Consider the following 27,744-nt stretch of genomic DNA (forward strand, 5'->3'; position numbering starts at 1 on the left):
TCCCATTGATACCCAAGGTTCTACAGAAAGCAAAAGCCCTGGGAAGGACCGCCATTCTAATAGCCCCTCATTGGCCTCATCAGATTTGGTTTCCCCTTCCTTTAACTTCATCTTTTGGAGGACCCTTGGATTCTGGACCCAGTTCCGGACCTTCTGACTCACTCGTCGGGGGAACTTCATCCCTCTCTGCAGTCCCTGGAGCTGACAGCTTGGCTGCTGCAATTCCCATCATAGCCAGGTTCCATAACTTCTCCAACGAGACAAAACAAATCCTCTTATCCTCTCATAAATCTTCTACTAGGAAGCTATATCTTAGTAAATGGAAATAAATTTATATATGGGCTTCTAAAAACAATATTGATCCTTACCAAGCCCCTATGGCCTCCACTTTAGAGTTCTTGACTATGATTTTTAACAAAGGAGCTGCAGCAGCAACAGTTTGTGTTCAACTGTCTGCTACTTCTAATTTTCATCTTGGATTTGAAGGATTGAATATTATGTCACACAAGTTATCCAAAGCTTTTCTCAAAAGGACCTTTCATATTAGACCACCTGTGACATCTCCATATTCTCCATGGAATCTAAATTTCATGCTTTCTCGCATAATTCTTCAGCCATTTGAACCAGCTTCCTCTTGTGATCTCAGATTTTTGTCATGGAAAACCATCTTTTTAGTAGCCATTACTTCTGCCCGCAGAGTGTCAGCGCTTCAGGCTTTATCCATAAAGCCTCCTTATTTGATATTCCATGCTGGCAGAGTTTCACTTTGAACAAACCCCTCATTCTTGCCCAAAGTTTGCACTGAAGCTAATCTCAACCAAATAATTGATTTGCCAGTCTTCTTCCCCAACCATTCAAACAATGTAGAGTACATGCTGCACAAACTTGATGTTCACAGACAGCTCAGATTTTATTTGGATAGAACAAAAGATTTCAGAAAATCAGACCAGCTTTTTGTTTCATTTTCAAACTCCAGGAAGGGTAGACCAGTGGCTAAAACAACTGTCTAAATGGTTTTCTGATTGTATCAACTTTGCTTGTTCAGCTGCCCATATGCCTTTGTAGCACAAAATTAAAGCTCACTCGACCAGAGCAGTTTCTACATCATCTGCCTTTTCTGCCAGACTCCCTATTGATAACATTTGCACAGCAGCCACTTGGTCAAAACCTCATACCTTTATCGCTCATTACAAAGTTGACAGGGTCTCTTTTGGATCCCTGATCCAGAGAAATATACTCCCGTGAGCCACCCGAGATTGATGGTGCTTGGGACGCTACCCATCAGTAAAGAATGAACTGCAAGATATAACAACTTCACATAAAGAAGTTATGTACTTACCATAACTTTCCATGTAATTTGTTGTTCTCGCCTTCATTCTTACATCCCTCCCTCCTAGACTGTTAGATGACTGAGATGCTGGATCCATCCTGGTTGCTCAATCCTTCTATACCCTTTCTTGGGAGTGAGAGAATGACATATGGTATTATTATACACAGCAAACAAGATTCGTGGTAACTGTAGGTGCATCATGGGATAGGGACTTGGCCTCAAACTATTTGAAAACCTCAAGCTTTGCAATTGGCCAGCTTGGATCCAAGGGATCGGCTCTGAACCCATCAGTAAAGAATGAAGGTGAGATGAACAGCTCACATGGAATGTTATGGTAAGTACATAACTTCTTTTTTTGTACATTTGGTTTCTAACCCAACCTTTGAACAGATACCCATAAATGTGTGCTATAAATTGTAAATACACAAATAAGTAACATAAGCACAAGTTCTCATTCTACAAGTGTTCAATTTGGTAACTTTTTTTTTCTTGGCACTGGTACTTTACTTCATATAAAGTGGTTTACTTGTACTGTAATAACATTTTTGATGTTATATTAACCATTTGACAAGAAATCAACTTGTTTCCTACCTAATGACGTTTGCCACATGCTTTACCTGCTTGATCAAAGAAAGCTCACCAAGTTGCATCAGATGTAACTATTACGACTTAAATCCCACAAAAGAAGTAAGATAAGAAACGATGTTTGCTGAAAACAGATTATAGCAGTGCTTCATCAAGAAAACGGAGCAGCAATGAAAATATTAACTAACTTCGTTTGGTCCACATTCAGTTGTAGTTTGAAACCAGGATAACAGAGGCAGACTTTGTAGGAACTCTACTAACAATTTACCTGATGCGCATAAAACAGATAAAATGTGGAAGCAATAAGACCACTTCCCTGCATAATGCTGTTGCTTACCTTTTAGGAGTACAACACTACAGTGCAACAATAAAATACACTGTCCGGGTAAGACCAGCGAACAGAAGGGTTCCCAATGTAAAACATGTGCTTTTAAACAGCTGATCGGTAGGACTAGGGAGCGGTGACATCACTGAATGGGTGGTTATATGCACCCATTCCATAGAATATGTTTTGGGGGAGGAGCTTTTTTTGGCAAACTATGGGAACTGTGTAGTAGTCTTGATGTAACTATTTTTGAGACTGAAGCAAGTTTTCCAATGGCACAATAATTGATTTTTAAAACTGAAACAACCACCGTACGGTAAGGCAGTGTACATTGTCAGGAAAACAGTCAGACTGATAAGTTTTAAATGTTTGCATTGTCGTTCATTGAAAAATGTTAGGAAAGCAGGGATAAAACAGGCTGAAATATTGAGCATTTCAAAATAGAAACCCGTTGTTCTCCTCCTTTAATAAGGCTGTGCATCTGAGAAAGTGAAATGCCCTGACAAATATGCCTATGCCTTCAGTACAGTTGTAAGAAATGCATACATATAAAAGTAGCATTTGCTAATGTATATACATTATTTATATATATATATATATATATATATATATATATATATATATATATATATATATACACACACACACACACACACACACACATTATATATATTTTTATATATATATATATATATATATATATATATATATATATATAAAATTAACAGATTTTTCTTACTGACATTTCAGCATATGCAGGAAAATCCGAGCACACTTTATCAGGATCAGTGGTCTTCTGTGCAAATAAATCCCAATGGTAATATCTTCTTCCGTGTTATCCACATAAGCAAGTCTGCACACTTTCAGGTACCCTAGCTACACAGTTCCCTTTTTATGGTGTAGATTCAGGGCTGTGAGCACTGTGAAGATGCAAATGAGGTGTGAACTCTTTAGAATTGCTGAATCCCAAATACTTGGCTCCATGTAAATGTAAACAATAGTGCAGGCACTTCCTCAGTGATTGTTGGTGATGGATTGCAACTGTTAATGATTACTGGTAGGGAAAAGGAAAACACAACAGCAGTTCACACTCCTCCACCTCCAATGGGTGTGTTAGCCAGGTTAGCTTTACAAAGTTTAGAAGTAATAGTTTCAAGATTTTAAATGTAATTAAGCAGCACACGTCACAGTTTTTGTTCAGTAAATATACAACTTCTCCTTCATTTGTTGACAGCTGTATATTATTGCCATTTAATATCCTCACACATTTTAAGGAATATGATAAAGCATGCCTTATAAACTGCATGTCTCAGATTAATGTTCAGAAAAGACAAAAATTGGCAACAAACACAGAGAGATAAGACAGATGCTGCATTTATGCAAGCAGTATTTAAAAATAGTTATGTGATGACCCAGTGCACTATTACTTCAAGTAATACATGTACAAACAGCTGTCATATTTTTGTTAGTACTGTGGATGATTTTGCATTTGGTTGTATGCACATTGACTTCAGTTCTCTGCAGCAAAAGCTGTTTGTGACACAAAGAGGGATAAGACACCTGTATTGTGTTTGAAAGTCCATTGGAATAACAGTTCAAATCCAGACCTGTGTAAAAATATTTTGTGTGTACCAACATAAATTTTGTATTGTTTATTTAATAGATTTCATTCCTTCATTTCACCTAATTCTACCTTATTTGTGTGTTTTCTTTCATTTTTTTTCTTTTAATACTAGTGTTTGTTTGGTGAGCGACTTAGAGCAAACAAGGGAAATGGAGTAGCACAAGGAATGTCAGGTTTAACTGTGCTTATCTTGTGTGTGCGACCCTTAGCAGTGGGCAAACCTAGACTAGTGGCCCGCACAGGAAGCATACAGGTATCAGTCAGTCAACAATTTTAAACAAATACATTCTGTTAATGCTTTTGGGCACTGCACAAACACGCTAAGCAGCATTCGGTGGCAGTTAACACACAGAACTGAAGAATGGATAGGGATTATGCAACTATTATAAAACCATTTCTGTGACAACAGGTTTAAGTGTCTGGGTATAATACAAATGGTCCTGGGTCATATACAGGAAGTGCAACATATTTTACTGTTGTGACAGTCCGGTTTATAGTACTGAACAAAAAAAAATGCTTTCCTACCTTCTTGGCACTGTTGCTCTGCACTTAGCATCTCGTAAACAAGGTTGGTGCCATTTCTTGGGTTTGCGCACTAGCAGTAAATGCGGTAACAGGAATTGACATGAAATTGTCATTTGCTATTTCTCTACTTTTGGGATTAGACATGTCTGGATTTAAAGAGGAAGGTCCCCAATTTAGGGCCCAGAGAAGGTGGGGTGTTTAGGCATCCAGAATATTTATTGGACTCCTAGTAAAGTGCCACAGCCAAAGGCTTGTGCAGAGGGACTATTCTGGTTCCCAGTACAAGTCTGAGGCTTGGAATAGTCTGGCCAAAGCTGTATTCAGTGCAACTGGCATCCCGTGCACTGGAGAACTGTGTAGGCACCATTTCAGTGACCTAAAAGGTGCCAGAGGGGAAGCGCTCAACCAGTGGTCAGATGAGTTTCAAACTATTGACATCCCACAGTTGTGTGAGTATGCTAATAAAGAGAATTTATAATACATAGAAAGCTAAATATAGGCAAGACTGGTATGTATAATGCTCTTCTGTTGTTTTCTTTTCTTTCTACAGTTAATCCTGAAATTGAGTTGAATCGGCAGACTCATGCTGATCATTTGGAGAGACTGAGGGAAGCAAGTGGTATGTATGCAGCACAAGAGAGAAGTATTATTGTACCTTTACGAATTAAAGCTAGATTTTTTTTCTGTACAATAGTAGCAAAGTGAGCATGCATATTCTAACTGTAAAAGCAAGTTTGCATGCATAAGTCTCTAGCACAAACCAACGTTAAGAGTTAAGTATAAGACTGTAGTCAGAGGTTGTGGGTTCAGATACCAGAAGTAACAACTATACAGTACTGCATTTTTTTAACAATATTACAGAAGTTAAACTCTATACAGATGGCATAAAGGCCTTGCTATTAACCGTAATCTGTATGATAGTACCAAGGATAAGTGCAATACATTCACATTGCAAGGGTTACTTTGAGCAATCTGTAATTATAGTTTGTAGTTGTTAGGACATATACTTAAATATAATTCTTGAAATAAAATAGTTGTATAATTGTAATAATTCATTGTATGTCACGTATGATGGTACTAATTTTCTCTTTTTTTTCTTCCTTGCACCCCAACCCTTATTTCTTTTTTTTTTATTTTCTATCACGTTTCTTCAAAACGTCTCCATGTCATCCGTATGTAAGAAATCACTAAATGTTTCACAGCACAGCAAGGTAGGCCATCCCTAATGGGTCAGCTTGCCCCCGCTCCACAGGCTCCAGTACAGACACCCAGCACATATGGGACCCAACCTGGCAGTACTGCCTCTGCTACCTCAGCACTACCTGCACCCTCAGGTAGCACTACCCCAGCAGCTAGTGCTTTGATACCATCCGGGAGTACTGGCAGAAGTGGGGATTTCATCACCCTCCAGGAGATGCCAGGGATGGTATGTAGGGTTGTGCAGCACACCATTAGTTTATGTCTATGCCAGATGGAAAGGCTGCTATCCCTCATGTTCCGTAGAAGGAGAAGACATCAAGCAGTCCAGCAGCCACAGGCGTAAGGGGACAGTGATGACAGTCTTCCGGGTGAGGACTAGATTCCACTGTCCCCAAGTTTGATGGGCATGAGCTTGAGTTGTCCCCTCCCTCACCCCATTCATGGTGTCCCCCAACTTTTTGTGTTCCTCACTGTCCCTGTGTCTTGTCTTATTTGTCCTGTTTGAATTTGCTTCCTCAACTACCCAACTTACCTTAAGTGTTTCTTAAAGTATACATGCACATTGGAAAACAACCACCACATTATACAAATTGCACACTCATCAGTCTGGTAACATGTAGAACTTGAAATATCGTGGCAGTTGAACATGCCTACACATCCATTTCATGCAGGCCTCCTAACATCTTCTCTCCAACATTCACTGCTGATTTCATCCACCGTGAGTTGTCCTTTAGTCTTGTAAAAGTTAGACTTTTGCCGTGGTACTTGTGTAAAGTATTGTGTTCTCCAGCCTGTGTAATTAGTTAAGTAGGGGTCCTGATCTCGCTGCAGTCAACTGGGAGGTGTGTGTGTGTGTGGGTGTCCATCTAGTCATTAGTGCATAAGTGTGTATTCTGCAATTACCACTCCGATCTCATGGGTTGCCAATATTTTGACACTTGCATATGCCTACACATTCATTTCATGCTGGCCTCCCAGCATCTTCCCTCCAACATCCACTACTAATGTCATCCGCTATACGTTGTTCTGCAGCCTTGTAAAATTCAGACTTGCGCCGAGGCAGTTTCATAAAGTACTGAGTTCTCTAGTCTGTGTCCTTAGGTAGGAGGTCTAATCACACTGCAGTCATCTAGGGTGTGTGTGTGTGTGTGTGTGTGTGTGTGTGTGTGTGTGTGTGTGTGTGTGTGTGTGTGTGTGTGTGCACTTGCTTGACATTAGAGACAGCATTTTACACCAGCATGTAGGACACTGCTATTAGCATTTTCTCCTCACCAGACACTGCTGATGTCATCAGCTATAAACTGTTATCTGACACTGTCCAAGTCAGGCTTGAGCTGTGATGCTTGCCATAAATACAGAGTTGTCTAGTTTGTGTACTGAGAAAAGTAGAGGTTCTCTTCTCACTGCAGTCAGCTGGAGTGTGTGTATGTTTGTGTACTTGTTTGACAATAGAGAGAGCATTTTAATCTATAAACTGTTGTCTGACACTCTACAAGTCAGGCCTGAGCTGTGGCACTAGCCTTATACAAGTTCTTTAGGTGATGTACTTAAGTAGGGTTCTGTTCTCACTGCAGTGAACTGAGAGCTGTGTGTGTATGTGTGTTTGTGTTTGTGTGTGTGTGTGTGTGTGTGTGTGTGTGTGTGTGTGTGTGTGTGTGTGTGTGTGTTTTTGTGCACTTGCTTGACATTAGAGAGAGCATTTCACTCCAACATGTGGGTCACTGCTATTAGCATTTTCTCCTCATCTGACACTGCTGATGTCATCAGCTATAGCTGATTTGCAGATGTGTAGTATTCCCATCAGGGCAGGGTCAGAGACTGGCCTGTAGGCCAGTCACAAGTAACCCTATCCTATGAAATAGAAATTACAGTGATAGGGCTTTCCATTTACCCACACATGTCATGGCATGGTTTGTAGGGCCTGTATTTTCTTGATGGGAAATCATGGACCTTTTCTGTATGGACACTAGAAATATCCTGGTGTGTACAACAGACATGTTAGAGCTGTTAATGTGAAATGCATGTAATTTACATTTATTAGATGTACTGACTGAGTCATTGAGGGCATGTATGATGAGAACACTATCATCCTGTGGAACTTGGCCAGGCCAAGGCATTTGACACAAATACACACTGAGGTATTCACTCAACACGTCAGATTTGGCCATAAATACCTACATCACCAAGTAGGTAGATCACTGGATCACATACATGACATCTGAATATGTTAAAATGTGTGAAGTGACATACATTTCTGGTCCAGTGATCAGGGCTATCCTCTGCATCCTTTCCTGTCCATTATGTAAGCCACAGATGTCAAAAATAACATACACATCCTGTGTCCAAACAGCTGTCTGGAGGACTACAGATTAACTCCAGCTGTAATATTAGTATAATGCAGACAGTATCAACACACACCAAAGATTGCTGCCACAGCCATGACAACACATGAGATGAAACAAAAACACTGGGGGGGGGGGGGGTTGTTAAGTTATGAAAACAAATGCAAAAACCAAGGATAATACACATGACAACCCTATAAGCAGACCAACTGGTATGTGACCTGTGACCTGTGTCCTGGGGTAGATGGTATGTGGAACGTCCACCAGCATGTGGCCACAGTGGTGAGTAATCCCTTGTATGTACCACAACTACTGCATATGTGCAGGACATCCACATCAAAGGCCAGAATACCTCCATAGTTCACAGCCTTCATCACACCAGTAACGGAGTATAATGCACCCTTCTTCATGTACCTCCCTACACATCTTCCAGTGATGTGTAACTGCACTGTATCACCTTTGCTACAGTGAGCTATCACACATCTTAGTGGACATATCTAGGTATTATTTTTTTTGCATAAATGTCTACATGCTCTTACGTAAACCTTGAATCCTCTTCCTCAGACAATCCCTCCACAGCTAAAAAAATGTTAGAAAATAGAAGTCATCAGCTTTCTTGCTTCTTTCTCTATGTCAGAATCTGACATATCTGTTAAAGCTAATGATAAGACTATAAACCAAATGCATCTGTGGTATCTGTTCCAGTGATGCACACAGTACATACATAGCTGTCTGACAACATTGATGGCATGGGTTACATTCATGACATTGTGGATTGTGCCATATATATGCCATGCACACCAGTCAACTAGCTTGTAGTGATCATAATGTCACATACAGGTATAGCAGTGTCCCTCCTAACACCTCCAGCAGATGTTACAGTGTCAGGACAGTGTGCTTGATTACCCTCATAGATTGCTGACATTTCATAATAGTTGTACAAGTGTGTTTGTGCAGAACCATCTATGACGCACGCATGTTGTCTCAGAGACATGGGATTAATGGTGGTGGTATTCTGATATTGTCCATTTTTGCGCATGCTTCTTTTACTGTTGTCCATGAGCCTGTAACTGTGTCCCACTTGTTGGACACCTCTGCTGACATTACACTCATATTCAGGCAAATCAGTTTGCACAGCTTCACAATGTGCACCCAACCCTGATTGTATATAACATCCCTGATAGATGTCTTAACCATTGTTCATGTCAGGATACTTATCTCATAAAGACATCTTCTCTGTTATGTCACCTTGTCTGACAGTCACATAGTATACACTTCATTGTGCAGTCCGTATTGTACTATGTTGATATGTGCTTAGTGTTCCTGCTACAACTTCTTTCCATTTACATGCCCTCATCTGCTGTAGATAACAATGTTTCACCTGTCCGTTTTCCCTGTGTTCATTCCTACAATTCATCTGTGTGTCCCTGTTCAATACACACACACTTCCTGTGGCTGTTTATTTTAAATGACAGTTTATGTACCCTTACAGATCATGTATACATCTTATAACGAATGCCTGAATGGGATTCCACAGTAATCAACAACTGGACCATACACATTACTATATGATAAACCCTGGTAATCATTGTGGCATTCTGCTCAATACTGCAAACAAGTTTGCTATTTTTGTTGCTTTACATGGTTTCCTGGCCAGCAACACTGTTGCCAGCCACATACCACACTTCTTAACATTTAAACGTGGTGCGCACGGCATGAATATGTAATCATAGCCGCTGTTTACCTCACAAACACTTAAACTCTGTGTAGCCTTCTCGCGAAGTCTACACAGAGTTTATTGAATCCATCTTAGTATCCATTAACAAGTCTGTAGTCCCAGTCTATCTAGATGTCCTATTTCTACAGTCATACTAACTGTGATGGTTTATATTCCAAACTCATTCGGAATAACTGTGAATAATGAGTCACTAAAATTAATCTGTAAATCCTTGTCAATACCATGAAGTTGTAAAAAAAAAATCATTACTATCCATAATAAAACTCTTAAACTTTAAAAATGGTTTTAAAGAAGTTTCTAAATAAATAGAAATGGGCTCAGTTACCCAGCCACTGCCTGAAACATTATGCCACATAGGAGGTTTGATGTTACGTTTGGAGGGGGTGTGTGACTGCTGTTAGCAAATTCCTTATAAGAATAAGCACATAGGTATCTTCTTTTTTCTTTAATCTGACTGTAATGTCAGAGTATTCTTATTGTCAGTCTTTTATGGTGAAGATTTTAATTGTCTGTTTATTGTCTCTTAAAATATATTTAAAACAGTGTAAGAAACTTCTCTGTGTGGAAGATTTTCAGTCCATATATTTCTAGTTAATCACTGTATATTAATCAGATGAGACAATAGTAGTAGAAGTAGCGAACGTAAACTCGTCAAGTCAAAAAGTAATAATAGAAAATATATAATTCGACAGTATTACTAAGTATTCGAAAGTAATCCAAGCAAGGCAGGCAGTCTGTTTCCAGTTGAAAATCCTTTATTAAGTACACAGACAAGCGATCCAAGTAAAACAAAAATAGAGTAATAATTCCCTCACAAGCTTTCTAAATATATATATATATTTTTTATCAGGCATGGGAGTGGTTTATTGTGCTGTAAAACAAAGTGTTATTGGTACACATGTTAAATTCACATCCCTTCCCCCATCACTGTGACATTCGAGCTGGTCCTGCCCTACCTAGTAGCTATCATAATAATATGTAGCCCTAATGTACTTTAATGGTACATCTTATTTAACCAAATTATTAAGTCTGTGATTTTATACAAGGCAGTATACTACATGGCTGGAAATATATCAACCTTAGTTCATTTTGCGATCAAAAATTATATATAAATATATACATATACATTTTGCATGTAAAAATCAGTTTCTATTTTCATAACCTAGGAGGAGTGTTACACTTTAGACCACATAGAAAAAAAGATCCTGGGACCTGAACTGTGTGTTAGAAAAACTTTTACAGGTTTCTTTTGAACCAGCCTTTTTCTGATAGTATAAATGTCGTAACCTATAAACTGCTCTGCTAGTGGCCATCACATCTGTTAGGAGGATATCTGGACTACAGGCTTTGATGCACAATGAGCCTTACTTTCTCTTCTGCAAAGATAGGTGAGTCTTACAAAAAAACCTTCCTGTATGTCTAATGTGGTCACAGAGTCCACCCTCATTCAGACTGTCCAGCTTCCAGTCTTCCTTTCCTGAGAGTAAAGGTGAAATAATTTTCCATTTCCTGGGTGTTCACACACAACTCAGATATCATAGTCCTCCAAATATAAGTAAGGTAGGAAAAACAAACCAACCCTTTATTTCTTTATTGAAGAGGAAAAGGTGGTAGCAGTGTCCATTGAAGAGGAAAAGGTGGTAGCAGTGTCTAGCCAGACTATTTCTAACTAGCATTCTCATTGGATATGATTTTAGGCTTACAATCAAAATGTCGAGGTGGCTTTCCTCGACAGTTAGAAGGATGAACATGGAGCAGTAGGGAAGCAAAACTGCAAACACAATTCCTGTTGACTGTGAAATGTCGATAAGGAGATTGTGTCCATAGTTTGGAGCGTCATTGTTTTGAAGGGCATCACACTACTGTCGGAATCGGGAAAATGACCCTTTTCCTCACTGTAGTGTGATGTTGGAGTTAGAATAAATAGTAGCAGGGGGTGCAGGGGAGGTATAGGGGAGCTTGCCCCCATGCAAAATGGGAGGACATTTTCCGATTCATAGCGGATGTTTTTTCAGGATGGTGAGTGGTCCAATGTTGATTTTTTCCTTCAAAGGAATCAACATCCTATGCAAGCGTCGCAGTGCTTTTTTGTTGTTCCGGGTCGGGGATGTGAATGGTCGAGGTAAGTCACGTTGACATTTTGATAGTAAACCATAATTTTATTGTACATCACAAAGGAAATTTCTGGTAGGCCGGTCAGCAATGATGGTACCAGGGGTGATGCAGCCACTGTGACATTCTTAGAAGAATTAGGAATTTTCCAATTATTTCAGACTGGATATTCATTCAAGGGCAAAGGTGGGCTTTGCTAGAGCAAATTTACAGAGCATGCTGAGCTCTGCCTCCTTTTTCTTGTTAGTGCCTATACTCCATAGAGGTCTGAAAATCATCTTATTATTAAAAACTACTTCAATAGCAATGAAGAAATTAGTACAGCTGTGTAGGTAACTTACCATAATAATAAATACTGGTATCGATTACTGTCGCAGCACTGTGTCCTGCCTACTATCCCATCTGTTCTATCTATGGTTTCCAAACTAACTTGGCAACACGTTGGTCTTGTGTTGTACCCATATCCTGTCAGTTGTATGCTATCCTTCCTCCACTTTTACAGATGTTTCTAAGGCCTTAGGTCTGTTTAACTATGGGTACATGCTCAGGTGGACTGTAGTACTTCTACTCTACTCTACTTTTTCTTTTCTATTTTTGCTACCAAGGAGTGGGACTTGGAAGGTATGTTTCTCCCTAGCTGTGTTGTATTGATTTACTTTTGTGTCCTAGTTACTTTCTCACCTTTTGCCAGGTGTTCTGGGCAAGAATGTTCAAAAATGTCATAGGCAGACAGCATTCTTGTAGTGGCATGCTTATACATACAGGTAGTTTATTGTACACCATGCTGAGTGGGTAGGATCCTGAGCTCTTGAAATTGTGCTAGATGTATTGGGATACCTAGTGACTTAAGACCTAGTAGTAAAGACTACTTCAGCGGTCGCCTATTTAAACCTCTACTGTTATGGTATGTTACCTACACAGGTATAACTTGCTTACCTTCAGTATTCACAGACAGTTTCCATAATGTACATGTAAGGAATTATTTGCTCAAGAAAATAGACATACTTGTAGTGTCCTGGAAGGCAAAGGAGGGACTTGCTTCTCTCACAGTAAGTCTTATAAGTAGAAGACAGTGTGGCTCATGTTAGAGATCATATACTTCTGCATATAGGTTCTTAGGTAAGTAATAGACAAGCTGTCTTTGAGGGCCATTTTAAGCCAAGCTAGTTTCCCTTTTTGTGCATGAAATAACCTATTCCATTTGGTTATAGATTGGCCTTACTCATCCCATCCCATGGTTGATAATTATTTATTACTCCTAATAAGAATAACTAGAAACAGATATCAGCCTTACTTTTGCTCTCACTTGGGTTTTTCCATTTTATACTATTGTTGTTTCTATCAGTGTTGCTTCCATCCTTATTTTTGATATTGAAAAATTCTTTAGGACTCAGTTTCCTTACATACAATTTAACATCTATCACACACTGTTTCTGTCTGTCCCTCAGTAGTGTGCACAACTTCCCTTAAACACATTCAAAGGTCCAATAACAACAAAAAAAATAAAAAATCTGAAGCAACTGCCTGCTTACAAGATCACGGAGAGCGGAACCCCATACAAACCAGTAAAAACCACTGCAAGTTCTACTTTTATCAACAGACTGTGAGCAGTTTCCTTAAACACATTCAAAGGTCCAACAAAACAAAAAAAAACCTGAAGTAACTGCCTGCATACAAGAACACGGAGAGCGGAACCCCTTACAAACCAGTAAAAGCCACTACAAGTTCTACTTTTATCAACAGACTGTGAGCAGTGTAGGTATATTATAATCTTCTTGCTGTGATACTCCTACTGATTCTTTTACTGATTCTTCTGCTGTGCATACTACTGGACCCTCTTTTTCCTCCCATTTACTGTAACAAATATATACATTTTTCCAAAGCTTTGCTTTTATTTTATATGCTTATATTTTATTTATCTTGTATATCAGATTTCTTTTGTATTCTTATATTTTATTCTCCCATTTATTGTAACAAATATATACAGTTTCCCAAAGCTTTACATTTATTTTCAAATCTACTTCCCTGATGCTTTAATAAATCTGCTTTTGAATTCACACAGATAAACAGACATCTTTAGTTACTAACCTGGGCTAGCTGGTTAATTGTTTTTCTCTTCTCACAGCTTTCTCCTAGTCCTGGTCTATAACCTCCTCCCTTTTCTTGTTCTCCTAACATAATTCTAGTGTAAGTATCCTAGCTCTGTCAAACCTGTTTTCTCACAGCTTTCTCCAAGCCCTGGCTCCTAGCCCCCCCACCCCTTCTCTCAGTCACCTAGCATAATCTTATTGTAAGCTTCCCAGCCCTGTCAATCCTGTCTATTCCCTCCCTCTTCCTCTTGAGAGTTTACTTATTCCTCCCCTGAGCTGCGGCACCATCTTTAAATAGTAAAAACTTCTGCCTGACTACACCCTGTTTCTGTCTGTCCCACGGGCATCCCTCGGTAGTATGCACTTACTGCATATCCTTTTCTAAAACCCGTGGCATAACTACATTATTTTCCTACTTCTCAGTGAACTGCAGCTCCCCATTGGTGCATAAATAATCAAAACAAACTGAAAGGTAACATTCAAACCAAAAGAATAGGCTGCCCTATTTCTGTAGTTGCTAACGTTCTCACTGATTGTTTTCTGACTGGCAACTGCTGCTCCTCCCAGAAGGTGTAACCCACTCTGTTCACCCTTCGGTCTCACTCTGCTCCCCAACCCTGACCCCAAATTCCACCCCCCCACTACTTGTACTTTTATATATCCCCTGACTCCTCCCCACCCAAGACCTCTCCAATCACAACACACTAAGCCAAACCCCACCCACCTGTATATCTACATCACCCTAAACATCCACTCCTCCTACAATGCTCTACAAAACATCTCTCCCTATAACCCCATTTGCCCTACTAATCTCTTTCTCTTCTCTTACCTATCTTACACGTTTTCCCAAACTTGTCATAACTCTCGCACACACTCCACTACATCTTACCATCAACCTCACTTCCCATCCTACTCATCCATCTCACATGAACTCTTTACCTCTAACCCAATCTATTTCTCTAAACCAAAACTGCTCCCAACCCAATCCCCATGCTCCCCATCTTAAATATGGTACCAGAAAATCACTGCTCTCACACAACCCAAGCTACCCTTGCCCAACACACTGCCTCACTCTTCTACTCCACCACATCCCTCTCTCACTAGCCGCCGACATCCACCCCGACCCCGGGCCCATCTCTAACCTCAATCTCACCAAACCCTCCACTCAACCCACAAACTGAAAGTCCATTCGCCTTACAACACTTAATGCACAAAGCCTAAAAAACAAAATCCCTAACCTCCATGCCTGACTCTCCCATAAGCACCTCAACATTACTGCTGTTTCTGAAACCTGGCTGAAAACCTATATAAAAGATAGCAAAATCCTACCACCAGGTTTCAAAATCATTCTCAACAACAGAGCCCACAAAAAAGGAGGTGGAGTAGCAATAATATACCCCACCTCCCATACCATAACTCTCTACTCCAGTAAAATACCAACCTTTGCCAATGCTGAAATTACAATAGGTTTACTAAAAGTCCATATGTATCGCTGTCCTCTATATTCCCCCTGGTGATAATATCATAACTCTTGAAAACATACTGTACTGGTTCTCCTCCAGTATAAAAAATGAAACCTGCATACTCGGTGATACCCATATCAACTGGAATACTGTTAACTCTGAAGCCCTGTCTTACACAATCAACCTGTAGAACTTCTCCCAACTAGTACAATCTCCAACCAGACCAAATAAAAATGGTACCTCTGGTACCATGATTGATTGGATCCTAACAACCCACCCAAACCTTATCACCAAAGCCAGAACATTACCTGATCCTCTCAGTGATCACCTACCAGCCTTCGCCGACCATCTTCCATCTCCACTGCATATACAACACCACTACATCCAAACCCGCAACCTTTCCTCTTTCAACCTTCTAACTTTCTCCTAATGCTTAAAGCATACTGTCTGGTCCCCTCTAAAAACCCTTCCTCTAGATGATGCCATTTCTTACTTTAACCACTCATTCCTAACCCTTTCCAATCAGCAAGCCCCCCACCCTTGAACCAAACGCTTCAAAACCAGTCCCTGCCCATAGTGATCAAAAGATACTAAACTAGCCCTGCACCAAATGGACAAAAAATGGAAACAGTATCAAAAACATAAAAATCCTAATACCTTCCTAGAGTATAACCAACTATGAAACTCCGCAAAAAAAAAACTAATAATTAAAGACTGCAAAGCCCACTACTCCAAACTCCAGTCCTTACCCTCAACAAATCCCCAAAAATTCTGGGACTTCATTTTATCCATGCTGCATCCTGACAACAAAGAAAACCCTTGCCCAGACTCCAACCTCTCCATCCTTGAAACAGGCAGCCAGTTCAACTCATTTTTCATAGACTGCATAGCTAAACTATCAGTCTCCTCCACCACCACCCCCAACTACCACCCCAATCATCAACCTTCCTCCACATCCTTCTGCCTCAAGCACTATCAAAAGACTTCTCCTCAAACTGAAACCCTGTCGCAGTGCACCCGACAACCTTCCACCCACCTTCTTCAGACAATCTGCAGACAGCGTTGCCAATCTCATCTCTGTTCTTATAAATAGATCCATACAAGAATCATACGCCCCTTCTATCTGGCGCCATACTTGCATCATCCCTCCACAAAGGTGGCAAAATACTGATATCACTAACTTCAGACCTGTTGCCATCCTTTCCCCTCTTTCTAAAATACAATAGAAAACAATACAAGCACATCTCATGACAGACCTAACACTAAACAATCTCCTCTCACCTACCCAACATGACTTCCGCTTTGGCCACAGCACCATTACTGTCTTCCTTTCTTTTCTTGAAACCATAAACCTGAAATGCGACTCAGGCAAGTTCGTATCCACACTATTCTTAGATCTGTCAAAGCCTTTGACACCATCTCACACACCCTACTTGTATCCCAACTCTGCACCCTACACCTCTCTCAAACCACCATCACCTCATTTTCCATCTACTTGTCCAATCACCAACAAGCTGTCCAGTGGAAAACTTTAACATTCCCCTTTCTTCCCACACCCACAGGTGTCCCACAAGGTTCTGTTCTTGGCCCTCTTCTCTTCAACCTATTCATTAACAACTTTCACCAATCTATCCCAGACTTATCTATCATCCAGTATGCAGATGACTCAACAATCATCTGCTCAGCCTTCTCCCCCTCTGAGCCCCAAAAACTCAACTAGCCTTCTCCAAAACAGAAACCTGGATCCAGTCTAACCATCTAGCACTAAATGCAAATAAAACCAAACTAATGTTTTTTTCCCTACCAAAAGTTCCATTGACAAATCTGCATTCACCATACAGAGCCAAAATAACACCCTCTTTGAAATTGTTCCCAGCACCAAGCTTTTTGGCATCATTATTGATGAAGAACTAAAAATTTGACACCCACATCCACTCCACAATCAAGAAAATCCACCAAAGGTTAGGTCTCCTCTACAGACAACTGCTTCCTAAGCCCCTCTGCCCATCAAAGTCTTGCATCCACCTTCCTCTTCACCTCCCTTATGTATGGTGCCCCTCTTTTCACCAATCTCCATCTTGGCCTTCAGTCCAAACTTGAATCCTGCTTACCATAAGATCACCAAATTTGCAACCAGTTCAAAAAACTCATCCCACCACTGCCACTCCCTCCTCAACTGACTTGAACTACCCAACTACCTCAGTTACCTACAAGCTCATCTTTAAACCTGCCAACTGCTCAGCTCTTGCTACTTCCTTAAAACCTTATATTCCCAACCGCTAACTCAGATCCAGAAACCAAAAGCTCCTTCAGGTCCACAAACCTGCATGACCTCCTGGCCATCTACTGCTATACCACTCCTTAGCTAAACAGTGGAACTCTCTCCCCACACACCTACGCAACCTACCTAACCATACACATTTCAAATCTCAGCTACTCTCTCATCTTTCTTCCAAATGGGAATGTTCTTGCAACGCTCCAACTTAAACCCCTCTCCCCCCTTGCACTGACTCATCCAGCTACCTCTACTATTACTTCATCCCACCCAAAACAATCCCTCCCCTACTAAAAACAAATTTTCTCTCTAATATCCATTGTACTGTACTCTCCAGTCTCAAATATACTATTACCCTCAACATGCATAATATTTTCCAAACCCTACTAATGGCTAGTAGCGATATATTTTGAAATGTTAAACCTACAATTGAGTTTATAATAAAAATAATCACTTTATGTAAATGTTGAAATATCTGTATTGAATTTGTCTTTTCATTTTTGTACCATTGTGACAAGCCAATTGTAAATATCATGTAGCTTATCTGTAAACGTTTAATTAGCTGTATGAACTATGTCCTTTTGTAACATGTGAAATGTAACTTTCAATTGTTGTGGAGCTTTTCTCCCTGGTCCTCCACTGAAAACGGGCTCCTCTTGGCCCAGTGAACTTCCCCGGTCATGAGACTTAAATAAATAAGTAAATAAATAATCACCAACTTACTTCTGTTAAAGGGTATAAAAGATTTCTTTGTCTAGCTGTGTCAGCGGTTGTGTATGGGCACAGAAAGCCTATGCAAAACGTTCTGAGGTCTCAAACTTTACTTTCGTTTTTCCTCCTAGTTGTGCACATAGTTGAGCTCAATAAAAGTGAACATTGACTTGTTTCCACTATAAGGTATTTCTTTGGATGCATGTTTTATTCAAAAAATGGGAGTCACCCAGTGTAGCTCTTAGTGACCCCCCGCATATAAAAAGGTCTGCCATCATCAGGAAGAAGAATGGGGACTGGTCACATTAATCATGTGTATGAGCCTGTTATGAGTAGGCACGGCAAACCTTTTTGCTACAGAAAAAACAATTAGTTTTTAGAATGTATGTCAGGAGATATGAGCCCCATAAAAGTGGGCATATCCTCTCATATTATGTGTGATACAAGCATCAATAAGGACTTAGTCGGATTGAAAAAAGTTCTGTAATAAAGCTTTCATAATTAGCTGCAATGAATGTGAGCCCCACAAAGGCAGACACAGCTTGTCATAATACATGTGTTACAAAATCTGGTGATAACCTTGTAAAAGCAGGCATTTTCAAATGATCAGAGTGTAAACTGCTCTATTAGAGGGCCCTGATGAAGTTCAGATGGACGTGTTTTCTTAAATATAGTTCTGTAGTTGTAGCACATTGTATCTTGTCAAGTTTTGTTTGTTAAATACTTTTAACTAAGAATGAGGTTCCACTGGCTGCTGAGCTGGTAAACCATCATGTGTCTTTCAGGGGTCTTCAAACAAGGGACCAACGTCTTAAGCTTTGGGATTGCCTCATTGTTTTTCCATGTCCCAGATTTTCCTGCAATCAGCTCCCCTGGGTCCTCCCTTTAAATAACTGACTTGTTGAATGTACTTTATTAGAACAAGAACACTTGTCCATCTACCTACTTGACTGAATAACTTACTTGAAACTTCAATAAGGGGTCTTTACTCCTACCACAGGGAGGGTATTAGAAAGGGAGTCTCCTAGATCTGCTAGCTGAAGTGAATTTATCTGGACTAATCCTTTGTACTCTTTCTTGTTATTCCCAATACCCTTTGGGTCACATGTGGGATAGCAAATGCAATGTTAACCTTCTGGATTACCATTGTGTCTAATAAGAACTGGGATCATACCATAGATAATTTGAGGAGACCCATGCATGGAATAAAGCATTTAGGAGTCGCCTTTATCCATTAGTAGTACAGGGGGCAGTCCTGGGAGTAACTTTTTTGTTTCCCATACATAGATCAAAGTTGTGCTTCATAATGGACATGGATGAACTTTGTTTTATGTGGATGGGGAGTCTATTCCACAGCAGCTGTATCCTCTACGAAAAATATATCTGTCCCTACAATTTTGTTGATGTTGCAGAAGAGGTTTAGTTAGATCTCTGGATCAAGTATTTCTGATTCCATTTGACTTGCTAATGTGCATTAAATCAATCAGTAATGGGTTTGAGGATGCCTTGTATGCCAGACACAGGTCACTTCTTAGCAGTCTGTAGCATACCAGGTATAGTGCCAGGGCTTTGAGTTGGTCCAGGTAGGAGATGTTGTTTAGACCTTGTGTACTATTAGTAAGATGCATCAGTGGGTGTTCCAGTTGTTGCATGTGTCTGGATAGATACATGCCAAAGGGGCATTATATTCGGTGGTTGACGTAATGAGAGCTGAGTAAAGGGGAACAATGACAACTCTAGATCTAGACACAATCCCTTTGTGTATAAGCTGTGCAATATAAAGGGACATTCTTACAACAGTAGACACATGTTGGTTAAAGGTTAGGTAACTGTTTGCATAAGTTCCCAAATCCTAAGCAACTGGATCAGCTCTTAGGGGAGTTTTGTCAGTGTAGTAGTCCACTGAGGCAGATGACCTCCCAGAGGATACAGTAGTGCAGTTTTTGGCATTTAGTTTCAGACCATGACTTTGACACAAGTTATTTATTTGAGACAAACCGTCTTGCATGATGGCTAAGTCATTTGAGGATTCAGTGACTGCTCCTAGGTTATAGTCATCTGCAGTCTTAGTAAGCCAGAGCCTTTTGGTATCAAGTAATGTTTCTGCTCAAGATATTCTGCAGGCTGCAGCATGGACTACTGTCAAAGCATTCTCACATGGCTGCAAGTCTGAATGCCAGGCTTTGTGTAGATTAAATTCTGTGAAGGCTCTGTTGCATGGGAGTCTGTAATTGCCCCCTCCCTGGGATACTAAATTTGCTGCCTGAGATTCTACAGAAATGGTGTGGTTTACCTTGGTAGTGACCTGTCTTAGACTAGAGTAGCAAATTTTTTAGGAGATACTAACTATAACAATTCTTTAGTGCGAAGTAAATTTAACAGTAAAACTGTCCTCCCTCCTTCCTGTTTTTGCCTTTTATGTGTGTGTGTGTGTGTGTGGGGGGGGTTGATGAAGAAGTTAGTTGGTTTAGCCGCAATATTCGTTTACAGCTGTTTGAGGTTTAACTGTAGTTATCTAATTGTTAACTATTGAATGTCCACAATTGATTAAGTAAATGTGCATATATTTGTTTCAAAAGCACGTTTTTCCTGTGGAGGTTTTAACACTGAGTAACTGAAGAGGACTCATACCAGCAATGGATGCACTGCAGGGATGCCAGTATGAAAGTAGTGCCTGTGCCAGTGCAAGTCCATGACAGAGAAATGCTGCAAAAAGTGGTGCAGCTCCACTGATAGGTATGCCCACTTATGATTTCCCATTCTTGTGACCTCTTTTTGCAAAGCTAATGTATTATTTCATACAGCTGTCCTTTCTAGCTTGTACGTCTCTTCCTTCTTTTGATTTCTGTACTTTCCCGGTGGGGTGATTAAGAATGATTTACTTTGAAGATGTGGGCCACTTACCCATCCCTTTTACTGTTTAGTGGGTGTACAGTTGGTCCTGATTAACAAATGCCTAATTTCTTTTTTCATTCTTTTTTGAAACCGCCTTGTTTTCCATACAGTATTGAATGTTCCCTCTGTTTATGACTGCACTGCCTCTTGAGGAATACATTTACTATATCCAACATTTTTGTGTGAATAAAATTACTGGAGAAGATGAGTGTTCCCTTTTATGATGTAGATGGGTTCTGTCATGTTTGGAGTTAGGCTTTTGTGGTTCTTGGTATAAGAATAAGATGGACTTTGAATGTTTGCATATGAGCCCATGGGCAGATACAGTGCTGTCTTGCTGTGGGAAGTTCGTAAGTAATTGCACATAAAATAAGTTGTTGGAATCTTCTGGAACTATATCAAATAAAATTTAAAGTAGAATGAGAAACTTGACACTGCAGTTTATGTATTAAGAATACTAGGTGAATATTGTGTGGATGTGTCATTTTGGTATGCAACCAAATTTGTATGGTATAAGTAACTTTCCATTTTGCTCAGGTGCTAATGTCCTTTATGGATCTGCTTTCTTACATGATGAATGAACAGTAATTAAATAAATAAAACACACAATGCTCTTGTGTTCTTAGAAGAAACTGTGTCAAAAGGCTATTTATTTGAGAGTAGCTGAAAGTCATGACTTGTTGATGCCTTTTGAAGGCTACAGTATGTATTTATGGCAGCATCTTTCTTTAGTTATGCTTATTCGACACATAATGAATATGTTCTAATTTATAACTGTTAATTGTAAAATTGTTTCCAACAGTGTATTTGACTATGACACTGAAAATATGAATTCAGAAGATATCTACAGTTCTCTTCGTGGTGTTACTGAAGCCATCCAGAATTTCAGCTTCCGTAGTCAGGAGGACATGAATGAACCCGTGAAAAGGGATTTCAGAAAAGACAGTGATGTGGATGCAGTAAGTTGTTGCTAAACATTTTTAAGGTTAAGTTCTTCAAGAAGTCATTATTTTCCATCAAGTCCCAGTGCTGGTTGTGAAACTGATACTGGTTTTGCAAGCAGAATCCGGATGTTTTAGGCAAGCACCATCCATACTTTTTTCCAGGCACCTTTATTGAATTATCACTTGTGACACAGGCAATTTGCATTTATATATCTTACCATTGTTTCTTTGTGAATTGCTTATCTGATCTCTCTTCCCAATCCATTTTAACCTCCTCTGATTGATTCATATATTTATCATGCAGTATTTTATATGCTCTACTGATTATTCCTTTTATAGTGGCAGCTTCTGTTCTAGATTATACTCGAAACTCTACCAGTGCTGGTCTTTTTTAGAAACCCCCGTTTCTTTCTCTTGGGCCTGTACTCTGATTTCACTCGCTGATAGGAAGGCAATCTCTAACCTGTAGTCCAATTAAATTTTTGGTGTCTTCCCATTCTGTCATTTTTCCCTCTCTGGTTATTTACTCCCAATATCTTGGTTCCTTTGCCTGTTTTCTCCAATAAATTCCATCCCCCTATTGTCTATATCCCTAATTTTAGTCATCCCTATTGACAGAGTCTCCTTTCTCCAATCTGATGTTGGTTTAGTTCTTAGAATGCTCTCTGCTACTTTATGGATATAATATTCTGCATGATTATTGTTATTCTCTTAAATGTCTCCATCCAAAATGCCAGTCTCTCCTTATTTCTTGTGTTCACCCCTGTTTAATCATCATCACTTTCCACTTTGAAATATAGTTTTCTGGTTGTGCTTTGTAAAGGATTTATCTGTGTAGCTCTGAAATATCCCTTCAAATTGGATAAACCCAATCCATCCTGTTTTACTGGAAGAATCAGCTTATCCCACTTGACTCTTGCTGTTTTCCCCTCCCAGATAAACTCCTTCAGCTTTTTATTAACTGCTTTCCACAATTTCTCTGGTGGTTGATCAAAATATGCCTGACCTGTGTATAAGACTCAAAAGACTAATGACTTTTTAACTGCTTGTATCTTATTATCCATATCCATATAACAAAGCTTCCATTTTCTCAGTTTTTGTCTTATCTTTTTTTAGTCTCTTCCCACATATCCTTAGATGCCACAGTATAATCATTTTTAATCCATACTCCTAAATACTTTTATTTTATCAGGTCCCCATAAATATGGATATTCCTAAACCAGTTCGTGTGTGGGTACATAATTTACAGCTGTTGTCGTTGTTTTTAGCTTCATTGATTTTGTATCCTGAAAAGATCTGAAACTGTCTCAAAATGTTTCACAACATTGTAATGTCTCGCGCTGATTTTCTAAGGTATAAAATAATATCATCTACAAATAAAGCCAGCTTTTTCTTGACTACCATACCAATTATATCCTAGAATTTCTGAGTCCCTTATTTTCTTTGCCAGTGGTTCTGAATAAAATATAAATAATAAAGGGTAAAGAGGACACCCCCTACCTGGTTCCTCTGCTCAAGCAGAAATTATCAGAGAGGAACCCACCCACTTCAATTTTCACCTCCGATCCCTCATATATCTTCCTAATCAACCTTGTAATTTTTTCAGGAATTGCAAATGCTTCCATTGCCCTGCTCATAAAGTCTCATCTTCCTCTGTCAAATGCTTTTTCCTGCATCAAGACCCACCAACAGCAATGGTATTTTCTTACATTCTACTTCCGTCTAGATCATCATTGTTCTGTTAATTTTGTCAAATGTTTGCCTCCCCTCCACAAAAACACATTGATCTGTATCTATCAGTTTTGGCAGTACTTTGGCCTTTCTTTTAGCCATTATAGACATGAACACTTTATAATTATGGTTTAGTATTGAAATGGTCCTGTATGAAGTTGCATCTGATGGATTTTTTTACCCTCTTTAGGTATTACAGCTACCACTGCTTTCTTCCAGGATGTTGGTACTTTTATTCCTCTTAAAATACTGTTAAAACCTTCCAGATCTTTATCAGTTTTTCCATTCTTGTTTCCAAACTTTCATAGGAATACCATCTATTCCTGGGACATTCCTGTAGATTGGTTGTATATCACAATTTTTATCTCATCTCCTCCTGTTCTAACCATTAGTAATTGAGCCTCATCTACCTCTAGCCTTGGCATGTTTAATTCTTCCATAAACATTTCCATTTGTATTTTTTCTTGATTTTCATATTTCTCTACTTTATACAGACTTTCATAGAATTTCCGAAATATTTCTAATACCTCTAATGGATCTCTTGTTTTACCTTCCTTGTTATAGGCTTCCTAAGCTTGGCGACAGCCCTTTCTACTTTATTTTGCCTGAGTCGTCATGCTAAAAGTTTTAGGTTTAGAGCACACTTAACAAACCCCCGTTGTGTGTGCTTTTTTGTGCTTTCATAAAATTAATATTGCCTGTTCCTTCCATTTTCTCTGGTACAGATTTTCTCTGCTCACTTTGTTTTTAACTCTACCATTTTTTTGAAACAGCTGTTCATTAGCAGTCTCATACTCAGCCAGCCTTTTTATTTTTAATTTCATCCTCTGATTTTTATCATTTATTTTATCATTTTGTTGACCGGGAAAGTCCGACTAGGACAGAGCCTATTTTCAGTGGAGGCCTGGGGAGAAACGCTCCAGACGCATGTCTTTGGATTTTTTTGCAGTTTCATCAGTTCATCTGAATAACTAGTTAAATCTTCTTCTATTTTTCATGTCTTTTTTTATTTGAATTGATATAGTCCAATGTTTCATTTATTTTAATCATCATTGAGTACATTTGATTTATTTTCCTTCTAAATTACTGGAAGCCATCGCCTGTACCAAAGCTGTTTCTTGAGCTGCATTTTGCTGAGTAGTTGCAGGATTCTTCCCAGACAGTGTTTTCTCTTCACCTTTTCTGATTGTTTTTCTTTGTTTTCTTTAATTTTTTTCTTTGCTGGTATCCAGGCAGTGTACTTAATAGCCAGTAACTGAACTTCACTCAAACTGATAATATCACTGGCTTTTATGTCTCGGTTTCCTTTTTCACACTGGGAGAGCTGAAATTAAGCTGTTGATCAGTGTACAGCTATCTTGGAAGTCTATTCAAGGTTTTTTTCATCCCTGACAAAACAGCATACATCCATCTACTTCTGAATCAGTTGCCCACCTAACACGTGCCATTAAAAAGTTAAAGTTAAAAATGCTTGGCATACCACACTACCTTCCTCTCCTGCAAAAAGGATTTTGGTTTTGCTCTATCTATAAGAAATGTGGTTATCTTTCTACAACAATTCTTCGTAAACATCCACATTATAGGTTCTTTGTATCAATGCAAAACCTTTTCCTCTGGGTAGCAGTTACACCTCTTATCTTCATGAAAAATGTTGCACGTCATAACCGGCCAACCTGCACAGTCCTAGAGTCTATTTATTTTTCTCAGCACATTACAGGATGCTTTCAGGTACCTTCATGGATGCCCTTACTTTTGCAGAGCTGTATATCGCTGTGAATGTCTGAAAGTCATTATGTCTGCTTTTTCAGCCTCTTGACACTTATGGAGATTTTGTCTTACTCTACTATTCTATGTTCTTAGTGAGAAACCACTGTCATTTAGTGCACAACAGCACTGCTATACTGAAACACGGCCAGCCTAGAAAATGCTGCAGCTTTCAGATTTGAAGTCAAGCAGTGTTTCCAGCAGTTTCTCAGGCCTGGATCTATATGAGGCACACTGAGACACCTCTAGCCCCTTGGTAGATTCAACCTCTGGGCAATCTATCGTAAATAGTTTATATCCAATATGTTGGAAATTAATCTTATATTCAGCATGCTTTTTTCACCCTCCCCTCATTACGGGCTGCTTTTCCATGGATGCCGTCTATATTGTTTAAGGAGTACATTAAGGTGGCATAAATGTTTGAGAAAAAAGACTCCTAATACCACTGCTTTCTTCCAGGACATTGGTAATTCTCCTCCTCTTAAAATACTGTCAAACAAAATGTTCCAGATCCTTATCAATTTTTTCCTCCTAGCTTCCAAACTTCCACAAGAATACCATCTATTTCTGGGGACTTTCTGGTAAATTTGTTGTACATCACAATTTTTATATGATCGATCTCCTCCTATACTAACCATTAGTAATCTACTTCTAACCTTGACATATTTAATTCTTCCGTAAACATTTCCATTTGTATCTTTTCTTGATTTTTCATATTTCTCTGCTTTAGAGAGAGACTCATAGAATTTCTTAAATATTTCTAATACCTCTACAGGATTTCTTGTTACCTTCCTTGTTTCAGGAAGCCTAAGTTTGGTGACAGCCCTTTCTACTTTTTGTTGCCTGAGTCGTTGTGCTAGACATTTTTGTGCTCTAGTGTTGTTATCAGAAGCCAGTTGCTTAATAGCAACCTTTCTAAACTTGTGCATATTACTGAGGTGATCCCTTATTTTCTGTCTAGCATTCTGCAATTGATCTTCTTTTTGTTCTGTGAAATTCCCCCTATTCTGCAGTACTTTAACATTTGTCTGTCCATCTAAATAATTCTTGTTACTTCTTAACCATAGCTCCCTTTCTTTTATTTCCCACCCTGTTTTTAAAGTTCACCTTAATTTTATCCCAGTCCCTAACTATATTTTCAGAAGAAATTTATATCCTCTCGTAACAGTTCCTGAATAATCTCCACTACCCATTGCTGACATTCCTCTCTTTTCAACAGAAAGGTAGGAAAGGGCCAATGTCTAATTTTTATTTCATTATCCTGTACTTTTATTTTAGCTATTATTGATGCATGGACTGAAATAGTTATTGGGTAAGTATCAAGACTTTAAATGCATATGTTCCAGTGAAATATAAATTCTGTCTAGCCTAGCCCAGTTTTTATAGTTGGGGAATAATATATAAATTCACTCCAAACTTCTATTACTGAATTCATGTCTACTATGCCAAATATTTTCATAAATTCCTTCAAAAATCTACCGCTTTTGTTGTATTTTCCTTTCTGGGCCCACCAGACATATTTTCACTGCTGCAAATCAAATTCCAGTCCCTACCTGTAAATAATATTCCTTGCTGAAAACTGATTATTTCTCCAAGAATGTTCTTAAGCTCCATTGTAGCAGTTTTAGGTGTAATGTAAATACATGCCAGAGTGTAATCCTCAGCCTTCCCATTAGCCCCATAGCACTACAAATCTGACATTATCTTTTGTTATCTTATTTTATCACCATTGTAGCTCCTCTTGCAGTTAATAGAAGTACTCCTCTTTTCCTTTGTCCCAGATATTCCGCTGAATAACCATCCGGAAAATCTTTCTTTATCAAATTCACATATTCAGTACTTTCTAAGCATGTCTTCTGTAGCATAGCTATTTGCACTCTGCATTTTTAATGTAGTTCATTGCTCTATTTTTTTGTATTTATCTTGAGACCATTGAAATTTAAAGACAGTACAGAAAGAAGCATCATTGTATTAAAGCTGCTATTCCCACCTTTTTTGTTAAATCTCTAGTTCCAGCTTTTGTGTTACATGTATACACTGTTTGGCGGGTTGAATTTGTATACAGTTGTTCTTGTCATATCCATTTGAGC

At 39.1% G+C, this 27,744-nt stretch overlaps 1 protein-coding gene across 20 annotated transcripts in view; it reads left to right on the forward strand.

Annotated features, from left to right (window-relative positions):
- CLASP2 (cytoplasmic linker associated protein 2) overlaps window positions 1-27,744 on the forward strand; it is a 7,203,062-nt gene that overhangs the window by 6,010,207 nt on the left and 1,165,111 nt on the right. For all 20 annotated transcript variants that reach the window (XM_044064956.1, XM_044064947.1, XM_044064955.1 and 17 more), the window contains one exon: window positions 22,018-22,174. In XM_044064956.1, coding sequence (XP_043920891.1) covers window positions 22,018-22,174 — 157 coding nt within the window. The remainder of the gene's footprint in view (window positions 1-22,017; window positions 22,175-27,744) is intronic.

The sequence above is a fragment of the Protopterus annectens genome, chromosome 3.part0, assembly GCF_019279795.1.
Source record: "Protopterus annectens isolate FY-2018-M chromosome 3.part0, PAN1.0, whole genome shotgun sequence".
Classification (NCBI taxonomy): domain Eukaryota; kingdom Metazoa; phylum Chordata; order Ceratodontiformes; family Protopteridae; genus Protopterus; species Protopterus annectens.